General features: G+C 45.9%; 1 protein-coding gene across 10 annotated transcripts in view; it reads right to left on the bottom strand.

Moving 5' to 3' along the window:
* gphnb (gephyrin b) overlaps window positions 1–20,993 on the bottom strand; it is a 133,050-nt gene extending 112,057 nt beyond the window's left edge. For 5 of the 10 annotated variants that reach the window (XM_079525378.1, XM_079525381.1, XM_079525382.1 and 2 more), the window contains exon 1: window positions 20,860–20,993. In XM_079525378.1, the coding sequence (XP_079381504.1) occupies window positions 20,860–20,923 (64 nt within the window). In that variant the 5' untranslated portion in view covers window positions 20,924–20,993. The remainder of the gene's footprint in view (window positions 1–20,859) is intronic. The other 5 variants (XM_079525380.1, XM_079525374.1, XM_079525377.1 and 2 more) reach the window with 1 other exon arrangement.
* Window positions 20,994–21,495: the final 502 nt, after the last annotated feature.

Raw genomic sequence — 21,495 nt, 5'->3', positions numbered from 1 at the left:
AATTGACATCGTGAGCACCATTAGTCTTGTTCTCACAAGAGAAATGGCTTTGGTTTAAACAGATTTGCAGAGTTAGGAGGATCACATTAGGATTCTGGTTGGGCTTAGGGTTACAATTACACATTTAGAGGTTAGGTTTAGGGGTTAAATGCAGGGACGTCATTTGTAAATACCGTGACGCAGACCACCTTGGGGCCCAGGGTCATTTGGGACACACGGCCACCCGCCCGTTCCGTCGGCGGGGGGGGGGGGGGGGGGGGGGTTACGTCGCCCCGTTACGCCACTGGTTGAATGGCACACACCGAAAAATAGCCAATCTACGAACTCGTGGCTATTTTCCGACTATTTTCAATGCTGTCCTAAAATTAATGTAGATGTCCTCACAAATGTAGCCTACTAACGGCCAAGCTACACCAGGCTTTTCTCGCACGTTTACCCTAAACGCGCGGCCCGCGCAAGCGTTTTTTAAAATAGGACTGGACCTAAATTAAACGCACACCCGGGGGTAAACGCGCGCGTTTTGTGCGCGAAAAGCCTGGTGTAGCGTGGCCGTTATACAAACGTGTATGCATGTGTGAGTGCATGTGTGAGTGCGTGCGTGCGTGCGTGTGCACACCCGGGGGTAAACGCGCGCGTTTTGTGCGCGTTTTGTGCGCGAAAAGCCTGGTGTAGCGTGGCCGTTATACAAACGTGTATGCATGTGTGAGTGCATGTGTGAGTGCGTGCGTGCGTGCGTGCGTGCGTGCGTGCGTGCGCGCGTGCGTGCGTGCGTGCGTGCGTGCCTGCGTGTGCGCGTGCGTGCATGCGTGCGTGCGTGCCTGCGTGTGCGTGCGTGCGTGCAGGTACCGTGGCACTTTCCCCATGCAGCACATGACATTTCACTGTTGAAGGGCCCACGGCATGTTATTGCACCCTGGCATTTCCAACATCTGTTTCCACACACATCCTTAATGTGTAAGTGTGTGCATATCTCTGGGCATATTACTGTGTAACATGTCTATGCTATGCATGAGCGCAGCTATTTATCCAGGCATAGTTTTCCTCAGAAATGACATAGTAGAGCAAGCTTATAATAATAATATTAATCATCATCACCGTCATCCACTGTATGATTTACAGAAATGGCATTGCATTTGAGAGAGTGCATTGCATGCAGTCACTAACCTGACTCCGCCAGATGGTGGCAGTATTGAGTTCACAAGGCAGGATTGTGAACTTGTGAACTCAATACTGCCACCATCTGGCAGAGTCAGGTTATGCGGTCACAGAACAGTGGTCTTGCGTTGCCAGACTGTTGCCTCTCGCAATTTCCAAATGCTTCCAACATACAGTCTGGAGCAACGGAAGTTCTATCATGACATGAGTGAAATATAAAGCGGAAGTGGAGCCTCCTCCCCACTTCCGTTTCGTCTTTACAGTCGCGCAAATTTATCCTAATATAAAATCAAAATCATCTAAGCATATATAGCTTGCTGCTTAGCAGATATGGAAATTAAACAATAAGCTCTAAAGATATTTTAAAATATATTTTCGTGAACGGAAATGGCAGCTTCCTTACGCGAGACATTAAATAGACTCGCAAACCTTTTTTTTTGCCTTTCCGTGCATGCCTCATTGTCTGTCCTTAGTGATGCTAGCATTATGGATACTCAATGACCACCGAGGTCTTTGGGACTGGGGGGTGTTTCAACTGGGGCCTTATGTCCTGCATCGGACAACACAGAGTGTGTTGTGTTCTTGTCGGCTTGCATTGGGTCATCTTGTCACTTTTTGGATAAACAAACGTTACAGTATAACGTTGTTTAATTAGACTAATCTTTGCCTTAAACTCACAATTTGCGTCCTCACTTTTGTCCTCAATGTTTGTGTTTACACACTTTTGTCTTCAATGTTTGTGTTTCACAAACCCTCAAAGATAGACATAGGATGGGCATAGCACCCCTCAAAAAAGACACACACACAAAAAATGGGTGGTTATTTTACTTATCAGTGAGTTCCGAGGTCTTCTGCCAGTATTATACAGTTAAGTTCCTGACAAACACACAAATATTGATTTACGAATGTGTGGGCAAAAGATGCCAGCAGCCAGAAGATTGTTGTGTAGCGTGCTAATGCTACTTAGCATGGTGGGGGAGGGGGGGGGCACGTTGAGTACTGTACCTCTAGCTGCTCCATTCAGTGGCGTGCACAGACATTTAGAGGGGCAGGTGCTCAAGTTAAAAAAGGGCACCTTGTGCAGCGCATGGAACCGGCCGGTTGCCTTAATCCATTTTGGGCGGGAACCCCTTTTGGTGTTAGCATTATGTTATGCTTTAGCTATTGAAAAATAGCAGATCTACAAGCTCATAGCGCGCCACCGAGTGGCGCGCTATGAGCTTGTAGGTCTGCTATTTTTGAAAAATCAAAAAAAAAGAGAAAAAAGTTTTTTTTCTTCTTTTTTTTTTCAAAAGGGCACATTGCCAAAAGGGCAGGGGGTGCTCTAGCACCCCCTAGTGTCTATCTGTGCACGCCACTGGCTCCATTAGCAAGGCCAGGTACAATTCTCTTGTTAGAAGCTGAAGTACTCGTTATGCGCAATGCTATTGATTTCAATAGAAATGTGCTTACACCGACATCAATACAGCTGCACATTTTTGATCCTTCGCCTGTAAGAAGCAATCCCCCACCCCCCCACCCCCCACACACACACACCCCTTCAGCTCTCCCCTTTCCTCATCTCCTCACCCTCCCTCCTCCTCCTCCTCCTCCCCCTCCTCCCGTGTTGCTGATGCAGGGAAACCCAGGGCTGCACCAGAAGCTTGGAGAGACCACCAGCGCTATACGAGGACACAAATACACAATCCAGCAGTGAATCTCCTCAGAGTGGCTGTGGGGAGAATCCAGGCAGGGAATTGAAGGAGTGACGCTCGCAGCTCATTCATTTCACTTCATTCGATATGACCAACGGCGGGAGGGCCCGCACGGAGGACCCCCCCCCCCCCCCCCCTGAAATGGATGGGCATTGGGACGGCATTAGCAGAAAAGGCCTCCCATATGCATCGGCTTTTAGGGCTTGTAGTGAAATGCATTCGTCGAGGCCCTAATCAGATCAGCTATTGATTGGTCTTCATAATGTGCTTCCCGCTCCGCTGTGATCTCTCACTTGGAAGGAAAGGGAGGACATGGAGAGAAGAAAGAGAGGAGTGAGGGACCAGGAGGGGCTGAGAGGGTGGGAGGTTAGGGCTGGGAAATTAACCAAAAATATATTCAAACTATAGGGCTGTCAAAATAACTGAGTTAATTGAGTTAAACTGTGAAATTAATTAGATTGCACATTTTAACACAATTAATCCATGCTTGGATGACCTGCCCCATACATCCCATAATCCCATCCTCTGCACTATCTAGCCCTATCTGGAAAAACTAAAGTCGCTATTTGCCATAAAAGGCAGCACAATTTACACATAGGCGGCACCTCAAATCACATAACACGACAACGGGATGAGAGACACCATCCTATCCACACTGCAGGATTTGTTAAAGAATAAAACATATGTAAAATGCATATATGCGCCTTCGGTCATTTATCTTTCCATTCCCACAACCATATACAGAAAAACAAGTGATATTTTGGACATAGTTCGAATGGTGATTAATCATGGTTGATTCATTTTTAAATTGTGATTAATCCGATTAAGATTTTTAATCAGCCCTAATTCAAAGTCAAACCCATTTTATTTTTTTGCAAATTACCGACCATTTGTACACTCTCTGAGTTACAGACCCATAAGGGTCCATTTGGTTCCTAACTATCATTTACCTGAGGACCCCCTGGAACTCCCTCAAGGACCCCTATAGGGAACCCACTTTGGGAACCACTGCTGTAATTAACACTAAAATCTAAAATGACGCGGTTTAATGGGTTAATCTTGTTCATTGCTTAATCTATATATCGAAAAGCAGGTGTTTTTTTTAATAATTTTGTGAAATCTCTTATATATCAATGAATCCACACAAAATAAATGTGAATAGATTCTTTTTTTTTAAATAATCAACTACATCAAATAGTTAAGCACCACTTAATCCCTGTATTATGTTGTACTTCATTGTACAATGGTGGCACCATTTCTTTTACTAATCATTAATCGCAATCAAGGCAAAAGTTAGAAATGGTGATATCGATTCGAAGTCATATCTCCCAGCTCTAGTTCAGGTTCGGCCGTGTTCAAGGTGAGGCTGGCAGAGTCGATGGCAGTTTTCCAATCAGAGGCGAGGGTCAAACTGTCGAGTGGGGCGGGATGGGGGAGTTGGGGGGGGGGGGGGGGGGGTGTTAATTCTGGTTAGCATCTCAAACAGCACATCCACGACCCTAACCCCTAGTTCCAAACAAATACGTCTCCAGAGATACAGCTGTCAAGACGATCTTCGGCGCTGGAAACATGATCATATTGTGTGTGACACATTTTTCACTAAGTGGAAAGTTAATCCAAACTGTATCTCTGCAGTATTCAGGGGAAGAGGAGGAGGAGGAGGAGGAGAAGGGAGGGTTTTGCCCCCACCCCACCCCACCCCATATGTACATAAATGGCAGCCTCATCATCCACTGGTCTACCGCCTGCCCTCCCCGTGACCAGCCCCCATTCCCTGCCCACAAATCCCATTTCATGCCAGCCACGCTTGTGAAAAGGAAAAACAAAAGCCCGATCAGCACAGCTTCAGCTTTAGCACATTGTGTGGACAATTGTCGTGAAATCAGCGGAAACAAAAGCAAGGGTGGAACTAAATGTAGCGGCCCAAACCGATGCACCGCCACGCTATGCAATTGCAACGTTATGCTAATGCTATACGGCTCTGGTGCCTCGGCGGAAGAGAAACGCACAGCGAAGGTCGATGACAGAATCTTTGCAAGGTGCTTCATTGCCGTGTCAGTGGAGTTGATTAGGATTCACCTCAATGCCGCACAACTGGGAAAAGACAAACGGCAGCTATTTCACCGCACAAGACCAGTCTTGTAAAACAACATTAACAACTTAAACTGTAAAATATTTTGTCGTATGACAAATAGCGAAAACAGATGATCTACAGGTTTGTAGATCTGCTACTGTAATGCTGTTTTGTATTTATTTATGTATTCCCATTTATTGCCCAAAACAGGGCCAGTTTGAAGGTGGTTAATTGTACAGTACATCTCTCAGTCCACTGTAATCCAATGTAATCCATTTTCAAAGTTGGCAAAAAGTGTGGGCACGCTAAACGTTTTTACCTTTACCTTTACAGGTAAAATTGTAATGCTTCCAGATTTCAAATGGGAAGGATGGCTTGATTGCACTACAACCCGGGTTCATACTGCAAGACATGTCATTATCCTATATTGAGAAGGATGAAAATGTATCAAAGACACTCCTATCGCCTATGGATTAAAGTCATAACCAACATGTTCCACATCATGCCTATGAGTGGGTGGCAGTGTGTGTGTGTGTGTGTGTGTGTGTGTGTGTGTGTGTGTGTGTGTGGCACCACTCAACTTCTGTTATTTCCCAAGGTGTAGGATTTCACTCTCTCTCAGACACACACACACACACACACACACACACACACACACACACACACACACACACACACACACACACACACACACACACACACACACACACACACACACACACACACACACACACACACACACACACACACACACACACACACAGGGAGTGCCCCAGGCCCAGCTGTACTAATGAAGCCGACTGTAAGCAGCTATACCTTCATTACATTCAATCCTCTGGACAGTGTCAGCAATTACATTGCAGCTTCCCACTGTCAGCCTGGGCGCGTGCATACACACACACACGTATTACTATACTTGTGAGGACAAAAAATGTTGCAGCGGCAATGAAAATAGAAAAAAGAATTGCAGATCTACAAACTCGTGTATGTGAACATGTAGATTGGCTATTTTCGTTGCGTGACATTGGTGCACTGCACAAGTCTGGGAAATCACAGCAATTACATCCTCAACATCTGTCACTCATACACAGAAAGACGGGTTCCTATTCTTCATCTATGGTGGTGGGGGTTCCTTCACAACAAAAACTCAAGACAGAGACACACACACACACACAGGATCCCCCTAATTTAACAATACGAACCCTAGCGTCCCTATTCTGAGAAAAACACTCAATGAAAATGCCGCTTTGAAAATCCTGCTAGGGCCTGGGCCGTGGCTCAGCGGTCCAGGCATCTTGGCCGGTAGCCCAAGTCTGGCAGTGTGCCGCGCGTTCGACCCCCGATCCCGACGGCCTTTACTGCATGTCACTCCCCCATCTCTCTCCCCATTTCCTGTCAGCCTACTGTCTGGGCAAAAGCCGCAAAAAAAAAGAAAAAAAGAAAATCCTGCTATAATGGAGTTGTAAAGGAGTTGTAAAGGACCGTAGCTGGTGGTGACGGAGGTATTGCAAGATTGCATAGCAACGGGAACACCGCTATAAGGTAATCTGCCGGTCGGCGATTTCATATATGGAGAAGGGGGGGGGGGGGGGGGGGGGAGGCCCGGACTTGGCGACTCACGTCCCCTAGCCTGGGGGCTCAAAAATAATTAAGTACAATTTTGAGGTATTTATACTTTACTTGAGTATTTCACTATTTCTAAGGCAAATATTGTACTTTTACTCCACTACATTTATTTCAAAACTTTTAGTTACAAGTTACTTTACAAAACATACAGTAACCACTTCAGCCCTATATACAGTACATTTCGACCATTTGAAAATAGCAGATGCACAAGCTCACAAGCTTGTAGATCTGCTATTTTCTGAAAAATCGTGGAAATGTGGCGCAAATCTTTGAATAAATATTCTTTCAGAGCGAACGTTTTTAACTCAAATCTTTGCTTCTGGGGGGTCCCTGGAACAACATATTTTCAGATGGGGGGCGACATGAAATAGTTTGAGAACCACTGATATAGAAACATAAGGTGTTCGGAAAACTGTCGTGATTTTGAATTAGAAGACATTTGTAGAATGTGTAAAGTAAAACATATATTTTTCCACCAATACATATACCACATTTCGTCACGCACGCCTCTAGGATACACTGCCCTCTGGCACAGTTAGAGGTTCCACTCAAGGACGTGCGTCAGTGAGGACACTACTGCACCACACAGTGAGGACACTACTGCACCACACAGTGAGGACACTACTGCACCAAACAGTGAGGACACTACTGCACCACACAGTGAGGACACTACTGCACCACAAAGTGGGGACACTACTGCACCACACAGTGAGGACACTACTGCAGCACACAGTGAGGACACTACTGCACCACACAGTGAGGACACTACTGCACCACACAGTGAGGACACTACTGCACCACACAGTGAGGACACTACTGCACCACACAGTGGAGGACACTACTGCACCACACAGTGAGGACACTACTGCACCACACAGTGAGGACACTACTGCACCACACAGTGAGGACACTACTGCACCACACAGTGAGGACACTACTGCATCACACAGTGAGGACACTACTGCACCACACAGTGAGGACACTACTGCACCACACAGTGGACACTACTGCACCACACAGTGAGGACACTACTGCACCACAAAGTGGGGACACTACTGCACCACACAGTGAGGACACTACTGCAACACACAGTGAGGACACTACTGCAACACACAGTGAGGACACTACTGCACCACACAGTGAGGACACTACTGCACCACACAGTGAGGACACTACTGCACCACACAGTGGACACTACTGCACCACACAGTGAGGACACTACTGCACCACACAGTGGACACTACTGCACCACACAGTGAGGACACTACTGCACCACACAGTGGAGGACACTACTGCACCACACACTGAGGACACTACTGCACCACACAGTGGACACTACTGCACCACACAGTGAGGACACTACTGCACCACAAAGTGGGGACACTACTGCACCACACAGTGAGGACACTACTGCAACACACAGTGAGGACACTACTGCAACACACAGTGAGGACACTACTGCACCACACAGTGAGGACACTACTGCACCACACAGTGAGGACACTACTGCACCACACAGTGAGGACACTACTGCACCACACAGTGGAGGACACTACTGCACCACACAGTGAGGACACTACTGCACCACACAGTGAGGACACTACTGCACCACACAGTGAGGACACTACTGCACCACACAGTGGAGGACACTACTGCACCACACAGTGGAGGACACTACTGCACCACACAGTGAGGACACTACTGCACCACACAGTGGACACTACTGCACCACACAGTGAGGACACTACTGCACCACACAGTGAGGACACTACTGCACCACACAGTGAGGACACTACTGCACCACACAGTGAGGACACTACTGCACCACAAAGTGGGGACACTACTGCATCACACAGTGAGGACACTACTGCACCACACAGTGAGGACACTACTGCACCACACAGTGAGGACATTACTGCACCACACAGTGAGGACACTACTGCACCACACAGTGGAGGACACTACTGCACCACACAGTGAGGACACTACTGCATCACACAGTGAGGACACTACTGCACCACACAGTGGGGACACTACTGCACCACACAGTGAGGACACTACTGCACCACACAGTGAGGACACTACTGCACCACACAGTGGAGGACACTACTGCACCACACAGTGAGGACACTACTGCATCACACAGTGAGGACACTACTGCACCACAAAGTGGGGACACTACTGCACCACACAGTGAGGACACTACTGCACCACACAGTGAGGACACTACTGCACCACACAGTGGAGGACACTACTGCACCACACAGTGAGGACACTACTGCATCACACAGTGAGGACACTACTGCACCACAAAGTGGGGACACTACTGCACCACACAGTGAGGACACTACTGCACCACACAGTGAGGACACTACTGCACCACACAGTGAGGACACTACTGCACCACACAGTGAGGACACTACTGCACCACACAGTGAGGACACTACTGCACCACACAGTGGAGGACACTACTGCAGCACACAGTGGGGACACTACTGCACCACACAGTAAGGACACTACTGCACCACACAGTGGGGACACTACTGCACCACACAGTGAGGACACTACTGCACCACACAGTGAGGACACTACTGCACCACAGTGGATGACACTACTGCACCACACAGTGAGGACACTACTGCACCACAGTGAGGACACTACTGCACCACACAGTGAGGACACTACTGCACCACACAGTGAGGACACTACTGCACCACAGTGAGGACACTACTGCACCACACAGTGAGGACACTACTGCACCACAGTGAGGACACTACTGCACCACACAGTGAGGACACTACTGCACCACACAGTGAGGACACTACTGCACCACACAGTGAGGACACTACTGCACCACAGTGGATGACACTACTGCACCACACAGTGAGGACACTACTGCACCACACAGTGGAGGTTTTACCTTGTTGCTGTCGGGTGGAAACCTTATTGTTGGAGCCATTTTCTATTTATGTCATTTGTATTTATTCTAGTATTATCGCCTGCAATATGAATTGCTCTTCATGTGACCACCGTGCTCTGACTTTAGGTGCGTTATACCCGTTCAAAACATATCAAATAAATAACGGTAGTGGGTCGCACACACCAAGACTTCAGTTCAAAATATTTGTTTCATTTTTGAACAGGGACAAACGTTTCGGCTATCCAGCCTTCATCAGTGTGACAAGGGTGACACTGATGAAGGCTGGATAGCCGAAACGTTTGTCCCTGTTCAAAAATGAAATAAATATTTTGAAAAATAAAAGAAATATTTTGAACTGAAGTCTTGGTGTGTGCGACCCACTATATGAATTGTACAAACCCGACATAAAAAAAATAAGTTTTTGTAATTCAAAAATTACACCCGTGTGAAGTGAGGGGCGCTAATATATTAAAATCTAACTCATGTTGATTAGGTGATGTAATGGTGATGTAAAACAAACGGTGCCAACACAAACATTAAATGCCATTAACAATAAAGAGACAATATGACGTAATGAGCTACAAAATGACGTTTTCCCTTCATTGTCAATGGCATTTATTAAACAAACATTGAACTAAAGACAAACATTAAACCTGTATGTAGGAGGGGCTAGTGCCCCTAAAAAAAACGTAACTTTTAACATTCAGTAGACTTTCTGTGGTCTGGGGTTTTCTGGCTCAAACAAGTGCTCTGATTTTTGTGATGTCACAGCCTGCAAATCCCATATATGTCAATGGGATTTGCCAGCAGATGATGTCATCATGTCACTGTTTTCACTGTTTTGCCTGTCTTCATTGCGGCTCAAAAGGCTTCCAACCCCCAGAGAAAACTCCAGACCAGAGAAAATCCACTGAATGTTCAAAGTTCAGGTTTTTTGGGTGTAATTGGGGTCATAAAACCTAAAAGAAAAAATAAATGAAAATGAATGTCATGAAACCTTTAAATAGAACAATAAAACATATTCCTTGGAGCCCTCAGACCAATTGCAGATCATCGCGATGCGACGCATTGTGAGTTGGTAGATTTTTCCGCAACAATCTTGTCCAACGATGCACAGGTAGTGCATTAATTTACGAAAAAATATAAAAAGTTTAAATATGAAGCTATGGCGTAATTGGGGGAGGGGGGTAATTTAACGTGTGACTTTAAGGTGATGGGGTGACCTCTCTACCACTCACCAGGAGGGGGGAGGGGGGGGGGGGTGGATCTTCGAGTCCATGGGGGAAGGTAAATTACTTTTATTGCTTTACCCAGCAGATGGTTGCTCAGATGGCTCTGATGATCACATGGGGGGAAGCTGTTAGTGATTAAACGTCTTTCTCAGGGACACTTCAACACGTACACTGGGCGAGACGAGGGTCGAACCGGCGACCTTCCGATACCCGAATGGCCCCTAGTTCTACCCAGCTACGGCCCGAATGGCGCCTCTACCCAGCTACGGCCGCCTGAAAAAGATGCAGGCCAATAAAAAAATGGACAAATGGAGCAGAAGCCCCCCTTCTCTCTCTCTCTCTCTGTTTCAAATGTACAGTACATACTGTAACTCCAACTGAGATTGGAGAACCACCTGTCATGCTCCCTGAGAAATGAAAGATTTAAAACGGCAACATTATCCATTCAGCCACGTCAATCAAGTTGTCACACCTGCGCGTGTGCAGCGCGCGTGTGTGCGTGTGCATGTGTGCGTGTGTGTGTGCATATCTGCATCTGTGGCTGAGTGGGGGGTTATTAACATTTGATTTCCTGATGCCATGATCTGAGTGCATTTGGCGGTAGCAGGGTGGCGGCGAGACACAGGAAAAGGCATGATGATGAATAATAGAGGAAGAATGGAGGAACACCTTGACCACACACGGTGGGCTGCATGGGGTCAGCCATCAAACGCACCTCGTTAGGGAGAGGCTGCCTTCCTCCATTATTCACACTTACATGCTCCCCTCCTACCGCTCTGTCGGAGAGAGATGGAGAGAGGCCAGCACAGATAGACAGGAAAAGGTAAAAGGGAAGAAAAAAAGAGAAGGGAGAGGTGAGGAGAAAGGGACAAAAATAGCCAGCGAGAAAAAGGGTAGATGGGATGAAATAAAGATGTGAGATGCAAGAGAAAAGTGGCGGTGGCTGCATTGGGAAAGGGGGACACGCGTCTGCAGTCTGATCCCAGCAAGCCAAATGACTGTCATGACGACGTTATGACGACGTCCTCCGGTGACGTTCAGGACTAGGATCACAGCCCATATGGGGATGATCTTTATACGTCATTTCCAGGACGCCTTACCGGTTGAGATAATATAGCTTATTCTGAGCCAGATAGTTATAAATTATGACACAAGTTGATCTGGCCTCGATCGTACTCTCTGACCCGTCCAGGACCTTCGTCTTAGTGTGCAGAATTTATGTTGGTTGAAATCAGGTGATATTCCGGGCCAGATCTGCCCATATAGTCTTGGTTTGACTTGATCTGGCCCCAATCAAGATGTCACCAATTCGTTCAGGTGCTGCCCGTGCTTGCTGGGTTACTCTGGTACCACCCCAACATGATTTTAACTGCCATCGATAAGGAAGTGATTAGAGAAATTAGTGTAAATATAAATGAGAGCTCATGGCAAAGACTGATTAAATTACTGTCAATATTCTACATTATGCATGCAATCAGGCGCTCCTCCTCGATGGCTACTGTAAACACTGTAGGCAAGGCTAAGTGTTTCACTCAAGGTACATTCAACCAAGTAGACTGATCATAATGAACTGTTTCTGGATTAATAGTTGCTACAAATAATTCAATCTTGCATCACCTGAGCATCTGTCAGCCCCAGTATAAATACTGTATAGATCAAATTGTTTCTATTCTATTCAATATCCAAATTGAACCTAATAGCTTAATTGTTTAATTGGGTTTTTCCGTTTATGCAGATAATAGTATGCGGTTAACATACAGTAAACAGCATAACTTACATTGTTAATATCTCAACTTTGAATTATGAAACATGCTTTGTATATAAATGTGTGCAGAATAGATCACCTAGTTCTGCAGTGGGAACCCTTAGTGGAAGTAAGTCATCCGTGTAACACTATTACATGTGCAATTTAAAACAATAAAATAAGTAGGACAGAATCCCAAGTCTTTTTTGTGCATTCATTCACTTCATTCATACTGTCAACAGCAGCACGTTTTTCCAGCCCAACCCAGTCACATCCACGCCGGCCACTTTCTCTTTGGCAAACAAAAAAGAAATGTCAAAATGCTGAAGAAAAAAACAAAACAAAAAAAACGTGTGATGTTGTGAACAGAGTGATGTTGACACAAATGAGCTTTCGCTTGCCTCTTCTTTCAGAGCCCAGAGAGGCAGAAACTGCTGCACTACAAGGACAATCTGAGCCCAGTGGTGGAAAAGGTACTCAACTGGTTTGAGTATCAATATCGCATTATAGAAATACTCTGTTACAAGTAAACGTCATACAAGTAAAAGTATTGGCATCAAAATGTACCAAAAGCAGAAAGTACTCACTATGCAGAATGTCCCATTTCAACTTTTCAAATGTAAAAGAATCTGGAATTCTCTGAAAATGGAATAGAAAAGGCCAAAAATACATTTTGGCAAAACATACACTATATTGTATGTTTTGTAATAATAAACCTACAAAATAACTAGTAACTAGTCTAGTCTACTAGATAATTGTAGTGGAGTAAAAGTATAATATTTGTCTCTGAAATGTAGTGGAGTAGAAGTACAAGTATTGGAAATTGGAAATACTCAAGTAAAGTATAAAATATCTCTGATTTTGTCCATGCTGTATTGATGTTGGTACCATAGGAGATAACAGGCAAATGTTGATCAAAATAACAATTCTTCTACATTCTCTAATTCTCTAATAATTGTGTAGACTTCTTGTAAATGAAGTAATGCAGATGTCCATTTGGTTTAATTTTACACTTTCACACAGAGTTTAAGATCTATAAGGGTCCATTTGTTCATAAACTCTCCATCATTTCTTTCTGGACCACCTGGAACCTCCTGAAGGACCACTGGTTGAAAACCACTGCTTCAGTAAATGTACATTCCACCGCCGTCTGAGCCACATCACTTCTCAGTCCTCCTCTCAACGGCTCCTATAATTCCTGTCAGTGCCCCTTAAGGCTGCCCCTGTACCGCCGAGGCTGTGGCACGGCTGCTGCCGTTGCCATCTGGCTCGCAGAGCTCCATCGCTGCCACCTCTGAGGCGGAGGCACAGGTTCCAGTCCAGCGAAAAACCTTTTTACTCAATTAGTGAGTTTTGGAGGATTTCTTCTAAGTGATTCACTTTTAATTTGAAATGCATCACTGGTGGTCATCACACATTTGGCAGGTAAGCAGTGTAACGTCGCTGTTGGGCAGAACACTCTTCATCTCCATACATTAACGCCCGACTTGATCATACTGTACAGCATCACTCAAAAGCAACAAAAGTAGCAGATCTACAAGCTCAAAGCACGGCACGAAGCGGCACGTTTTAAGCTTGTCGATCTGTGACTTTATCCATTTTGATATTTCAATCCTGAAAAGTAACCGTTTTGGACATGCTGTATGAGGTTTCCACCCGACAGAGACGATATGAGATAATTAGTCCGTTGTCAGTCGTAACGAGCACACAAAATGTACTTTCTAAATGTATAAACTTCCCTTGCAAAAAAAAGAGCTTAATACGGCAAAATTAGTTGGCAACCCTACCGCGTATTCACCAATTTAAGATAACTTCCTTACAGTTAGGCTAGAATCGATGCAAGCGAGATGATGTGCTCTGAGTGAAACATGAATGAGGTATACGTTTCAGAAACCCATTACATGATCATGATCAAAACAGATGAATCAATGACGCCCCCAACCTCTCACTTCTCCTATTCGAAAATAGCCAATCTGAAAGCTCACAAAACGTTGCACGAAGTGAGGTTGCGAAGTGAAGTGCAGAGTGTTGCGAAGTGCGCTTCGCAACACTCTGCCGTTCAAGACTCACTGCCGTTCGAGTTATGTCCCGATAGGAACAGAATGGTAACTCATATGCCCCATAGTCAACATGTGCTGTCGCGGTATACCCCCTTTCAGTCAAATGTTTTGACGTTTAAACTTTGGTCAAATCCCCCCACATATGGGTCAAATAGAAAATAACATACAGAAATTGGTATTTTACCCCTTTAGGGACGGGGCCAATGCCTCCCTTGTGAAAAGGCCATCTTCCTGTGTTTTGCTTCTCCTCCTGACCTCCGGGGATTATCATCTCAAATGAATCATGGATTGGTAACAAACCACATTCTCTTACATCCTGTCTGGGAATGGCTTTCTATGGGTGTCCCCAGTGGAGTGCTCCTCTCTGGAGAGATGACAAGATCCTTCTACTCTTCATCATCCAAAAACAGTGTGCATCTCTTCAGATCATAATTAAGAACTATGGGGGGGGATTTCCATGGGCTATTGGGGGGGGGGAGAGAGAGAGAGAGAGAGAGAGAGAGAGAGATGGGGGCACCTCCCCCACTTACACTACTCTGCGCTGAAAATAATTCCTTTGCAGTTTGCACTGCAGTGAAGACTTAATTCTCATTCTGTGTCCGTGTCCCTGATACTGTATAGTATATCTATCTTTAATATGGGATGGGTGTTTCTCAGAATCCCCACATAACTTTGCAAGGAAACACACCACTTACAGACACAAATGGAGAGGGGAGGCTACACACTCTGGTCTCACTCCAAATTTAAATAGATGTTGTAGTTTGCCATGCTGACCCTTTTCATATATAATTATATATTTTTTTCCATAACAAATTATTATAGATATTTGTTTTTAAATAGCATACGCTTACATGGTGCCAACAAGCATAAAGAACATCTGGTAGAGCTACACTAGTGCGTTAGCTGTGCCCTTCAAGTACAGAGATACACAGCATGTATCTGTCCCAGATATTGCACTTATAATCTAGTCAGACTAGCCCCTGTGTCATTCTGAGAGAGACAGGGAGAAGCTTGCTCTCCAACTTGGCAGCCATACAAGCCACTCAGTGACAGATGACGGTCTCTCCTAATTCTGGTCAAGGCGTGCTGGCATGCTAGGCCGTCTCTCGCTGACTTGACTCCTGTTCCCTGCCTCAGCGTCTAGCTAGTGAGGCTCTTTAGCGCCTGAGCTGTGAAGGTGAGCTTGGGACAAACTCCAGATATTAAATTATGTGGAAAAGCAGATTAAAACGTTATTATCCCATTCGCACAAATACACGTACACGGCATACAGCACATAATACTACACATGTGATCAACCCCCCCCCCCCCCCCCCCCCCCCACACACCACACACACACACACACACACACACACACAAACACAAACACACACTAATTGGTGCCGTTGAGAAGTATAATCTATTAAAGTTTGCATGTAACATAAATGTCTATAGCACTGAAAATGACTACAAAAAAAGAACTAGCACACATACTGTAATGAATAACCCACTTGAACCGTGAGAAAGCCCACCAAAGGCTTTTTAGTAGGCCTTCCTGCCCCCAGGAGGATAGCTCATTCCCTCCGGTACTTCACCCCATACGCAACAACAAAGAAATAACATACAAAAGAATGTGTTAAACATAGCCAACCTACAAACACACAACAAGTCGCATCACAATGTGTTCTAAAAGATCGTTGTTTTAAAAAATGTGTGTGTGTGGGGGGGGGACAAGGTCACTAGTAGATCGTAGATCAGCGATTTTTTTTAGCAAAGAGGTTTGGCGTAGTCATAAAAAAAGAATTCTGACAGACATGCAAGTTTTGGCGAAACACACGCATCCATGGAGTGGCATCGTATATTCACACATTTCTCCTGCTCTCGTTCCATGCCCCACTGTGTGTGTGTGTGTGTGTGTGTGTGTGTGTGTGTGTGTGTGTGTGTGTGTGTGTGTGTGTGTGTGTGTGTGTGTGTGTGTGTGTGTGTGTGTGTGTGTGTGTGAGTGATATCATGGGAGGTATGCAAAACTATGCATACAGTATAGCTATATTTGGGACTGACGGTATTTGCTAAGCAGTGTTTTCCGAGCCAGAGCATAGTATTAGTGCACAAAAGACAAAAGAGCAAGGCAGAGTCACATGCATATCGTCGCTGTTGAGCGGAAACATTGTATGTCCAAAACACGTTACTTTTCATGGAAATGGAACGAAGATGATCGGAAATTGTGAAAATAGTCAGACTATTGGCTATTTTCACAACGTTTGCATGACACTTTTGCATGACAACTTTTGCCCAACGACAATGACATACATGTACAATTACACATACAGTTCATGCACACGACCGCACACACAATGTTGGATCCGGTTCCTCCAGTTCCGGATCCCAATCCCGCGTGATTATGAATCCCACCACAGCTCTAGGATTGACCCGTCTGATTGGCTCCCGGGCAGGCATCGTTTTGCTGAGGTTAGGGTTAGGCTTAAGGTTATGTTTAGGTATAGTTTGTGGTTAGGGTTAGGCATAGTTGCAAAAGCGAGAACTGTTGATCACAGCGACAACTGGCCAATCACCGCAGGGTTTGCCTAGAGCTGCGGTGGGATCCCAAATAACGCATCCGAACCCTATTAACAGATGACTGTTATGCAGATGGAAATGTCTCCGTACAGTCACACTTTTCCATCATCAAGGATTCAGGGTTAGGGTTGAATAAATACATTCATAAATAAAACCATGCTTCAGAGGTTTGGTGGTAAATACCACTGAATGGTCGACTCTTAACAAATGCTAGTATTCGGGCCAGCCCGGCACAAACACACGCACTTGCAATGCAAATTCTGACTGACACACACACACACACACACACACACACACACACACACACACACACACACACACACACACACACACACACACACACACACACACACACACACACACACACACACACACACACACACACACACACACACACACACACACACACACACACACACACACACACTAGGCAGAGAAAGAAGCAACCCACCACAGTAGGCTGAGCACAGCATGGTATGCTTTCATCCCCTGCTAACAAAGCTCACATTTGCAGTGTGACATCTTTGACAAGTGACAGTGTGTTCACCCCAATTATCCTATTTCACGTTTCCCGTCTCCCATCGCCACACAAATAAATAAACCATCCACTTTACTTACACATCAACCTGTACAGCCTTTTGAAATACGTTTTTGTTTTGTTTTTTGCCTGTCCTTCCTCCTCCTCCTCTGGGTTTCTGGTCCCCTAAACAGAGACGTCCCGTGGGCTCCGTCACCTGTCAGGGGGGTTTAATGTGATGGAGGAGGGTGACCCGAGGTCTCATCTCCTCCCCCGTGACTGAGTGAAAGAGTGGACAGCTGGCCTTTGACCCGCTCGGGAGAAGGTTGGGTGGGGGGGGGGGGGGATGTGGACGCGAGTAGTGGCCCGGACTACATTAGCATTCTGCTCACGCAGGTTAGTGCAATGGCAGGCAGACTAATGGCGCGGCCGGCTATGGATAACATGGGGGCTATAGATCCACCTTGGCCTATAGGCTGCATGTCTTACAGGTACTGTCTATACTGAAAATTACCTTAACTTGTTTGTTTTTATCAATGCTAGAACCAACAAGACCTTAATGCCTATAGTACTTCATTGTACGTTGAATAGCAAAAATAGTATAGATCTGGCATTTCTCTGATTGCAGATCTGCTATACGTTTTAAAAACAAATAGTCCATTTCTGACCATTTTCTCCGACTTGACCAAAATAGGACGCCAGGTTGAAAGTTATGTTTGAGGCACAGACAGCTGGTCTGCACAAATATCAATAATCACTATATTGCTAAAAACAAGGCTGGGGAATTACTTATTAGTTTCATCTTCCTCTCTCATTTTGACATCACACTGCACCCACGCCACTCCATATAGCCTATACACATAAATACATCACTCCATATAGCCTATACACATAAATACATCACTCCATATAGCCTATACACATAAATACATCACTCCATATAGCCTACACACATAAATACATCACTCCATATAGCCTACACACATAAATACATCACTCCATATAGCCTACACACATAAATACATCACTCCATATAGCCTACACACATAAATACATCACTCCATATAGCCTATACACATAAATACATCACTCCATATAGCCTACACACATAAATACATCACTCCATATAGCCTACACACATAAATACATCACTCCATATAGCCTACACACATAAATACATCACTCCATATAGCCTACACACATAAATACATCACTCCATATAGCCTATACACATAAATACATCACTCCATATAGCCTACACACATAAATACATCACTCCATATAGCCTACACACATAAATACATCAAAAAGACAAATAAGCTTGCCGGTCGTGTCTCTGTCTGTGCGTCTCAATATCAGCATATGTGTGCATTTATATTGTCAACATTGCACAGCAAGATCAAACTGGCAATCTGTCACTACACTGGGGAGTTGGGGGATTTGAGTGACTAATGGCACAGAGAAATTAACCCCTCTTACATGGCGTATATACACAGTCAGGTTCTCTGTGTTCATTCCATTGGGAGAACTCTGGGAATGTGCAAATGCGGGGGTCCATTTGGGGTTTCATTTGCACACCCCCAGAGCTATAACACAGAGGGTTTTACAGTGCTAGAACGATGCATGCGGCCCTGCTCGTTTGTTCGAAATGGGCGAAGCTCCTATCTGATGCTCTATTTATTACCGTTGTGGAACTGGCAGAAATATAGAAGGCAGGGGCAGTACCGCACTGATTTGTGACTGACGCTAGCTTTCAGCACCATGGACAGAGCTCTCTCTCTCCCTCGCTCCCTCTCTCTCTCATACAGCGTGAGGAGGAGGAGGAGGGGGAGAGAGAAGGGGGAGCGGGGTTTCCCTGGCAGATTTCACGAGGAGTCATTCCTCCATTGCTACACATTACCGCCTTCACACCGGAGATCTCCATAAAGAGGAATATCGCATGAGCTCACGAATAACACGGTTTTTCATGAAATATTGATTGGCCTAGCTGAGCTCTCTCCATTGCATAGGCACCTCTGTAATTCAGCGGCATCGGTGACAGCTGGACAGCAAAGCCGCGATGCGTCCCACAGCCTGCCGCCCCCCCCCCCTCCCCCACACACACACACACACACACACACACACACACACACACACACACACACACACACACACACACACACACACACACACACACACACACACACACACACACACACACACACACACACACATTTGGGTTGCATTCTGCTTTCTTATCATGACAACACTGCCGAATTCATCCGTAATATTATGGGCGACGGTCAGAACAGGGAACATGACAAAGCAATCCACACAAACCAGGCCGGGAGGAAATATATAGCGTATATAGCCTCTCATCATCATACATACGCCTCTCTCTCCTCTGGCTCTTGCATTGCATTCAAGCGCAGAACGTTTCCAAATGTTACCAAGGCGGTCGTCATCTTCAAAGGATGCCTGCATTTAGTGGAATGTCACACACACATAGACCGAGGATTACTCGCATAGGCTATATTTCATCCGCCAAGCCAAAACGAGCCGTGTCTCCATGTATGTCATGTTAACTCATTGCTCAAATTGCCACTGTCATTCACAAATAAGGACACATACATTACAACATGTACAGTATACGTACAGCCTGTCACCCCAATGCATTCACGCATTTCCATAATTAACTCAGACGTCCACCGTTCGCATACAGGCCATGGATAATACCGCTCATCAGCAACTGTCGTGAGCAACACTTCAAAATTGCTGTGGTCAGCTGGGTGTCAATAATGCAATCCATACCATGAGCATGTTTAGCGCCACACGCTCAGCTGTAATTTTCAGGTTTGACAAGCCTGATACGGGACATGAATTATTCAATACACATAACTGAGCTCCTCTCTGGGAAGACGGGGCTCGCAGAGAGAGAAAAAAAGCCAAGGCAAGAAATCTAAATTAGCGTAGGACAAACGGATGCAACAATCAGAAAATTCCCTTTCGGTGGCATTAGAAGACGTTATGTAGCCCATATGAATTGTTGCCACCGGCGAGAAAAGGAGGATACAAAACCCAGAAGCAAGGCTTTAAATCAGCGTCGCCTTCAAGGCGCTGACAGGCAAGCAGCAGCACTAGAGCTGCACAAGCAGCGAGATGGAGAGGAGAGCCGCCACCACGCAAAACCCCACCGACATGTATGACGCCCGGGAGAGCGTCCAGAAGGACAACCGCTGGACATTCATTCGTGCATTGCCACGGCGAAACGTGCATCGGTCGACGGAATCAGCGCGTTTTACCTGTCAGGACTCCGACCCGGATTTGGTGGTCGTGGTTTGTTAAAATCATCCCGTCTGACGCCATGTTCAGCAGCGCTGTCGCCCGCACTGAGAACTCACGGCAGGGCCAAGAGCCGATCGCATCGAACTTCAGGGGGAGAGGGAGGGGACGAGGAGGAGGACGAAGAGGAGGAGGAGGATGAGGAGGAGGAGGGAAACGATACGGCAAGAGCCAGACAAGATAAGTAGAGAGCCGAGCGATCGGGACACCGACAGTCCGACACGGATAGCGCGGCCGGGCCGTGCGCGCGCAGCAGAATGCGGGGGCTGTTTAAACCGCACACACATCACTCAGCTGGCCGCCTGCCACGATAGTAGAGTGGATTCCAGATTAATTCTTAAGGAGACCACTATCGATTTCCCTGCGAAGACTTTCAGGGGGGGGCAGCAGGGTTGCGTCGGCCAGCCACGCCACTCAATTTTCTCACGTCATGCGTGTTTGATGCTGTATCCGCCAGCACACTTTGGAGATGAAAGGCCCCCTCTAGGTACAGGCGGACAGCAGCCCCAGAGATGTGTGTCTGTCTACTACATCTCCACGCAGAGGCTTAAGAGAAGATCACAGCCTGACCTGTAAAATGCAACTACATCCTGAGG

The sequence above is a fragment of the Electrona antarctica genome, assembly GCF_951216825.1.
Source record: "Electrona antarctica genome assembly, chromosome: 17".
Lineage (NCBI taxonomy): Eukaryota > Metazoa > Chordata > Actinopteri > Myctophiformes > Myctophidae > Electrona > Electrona antarctica.
This window is presented reverse-complemented; position numbering and strand designations above follow the sequence as displayed.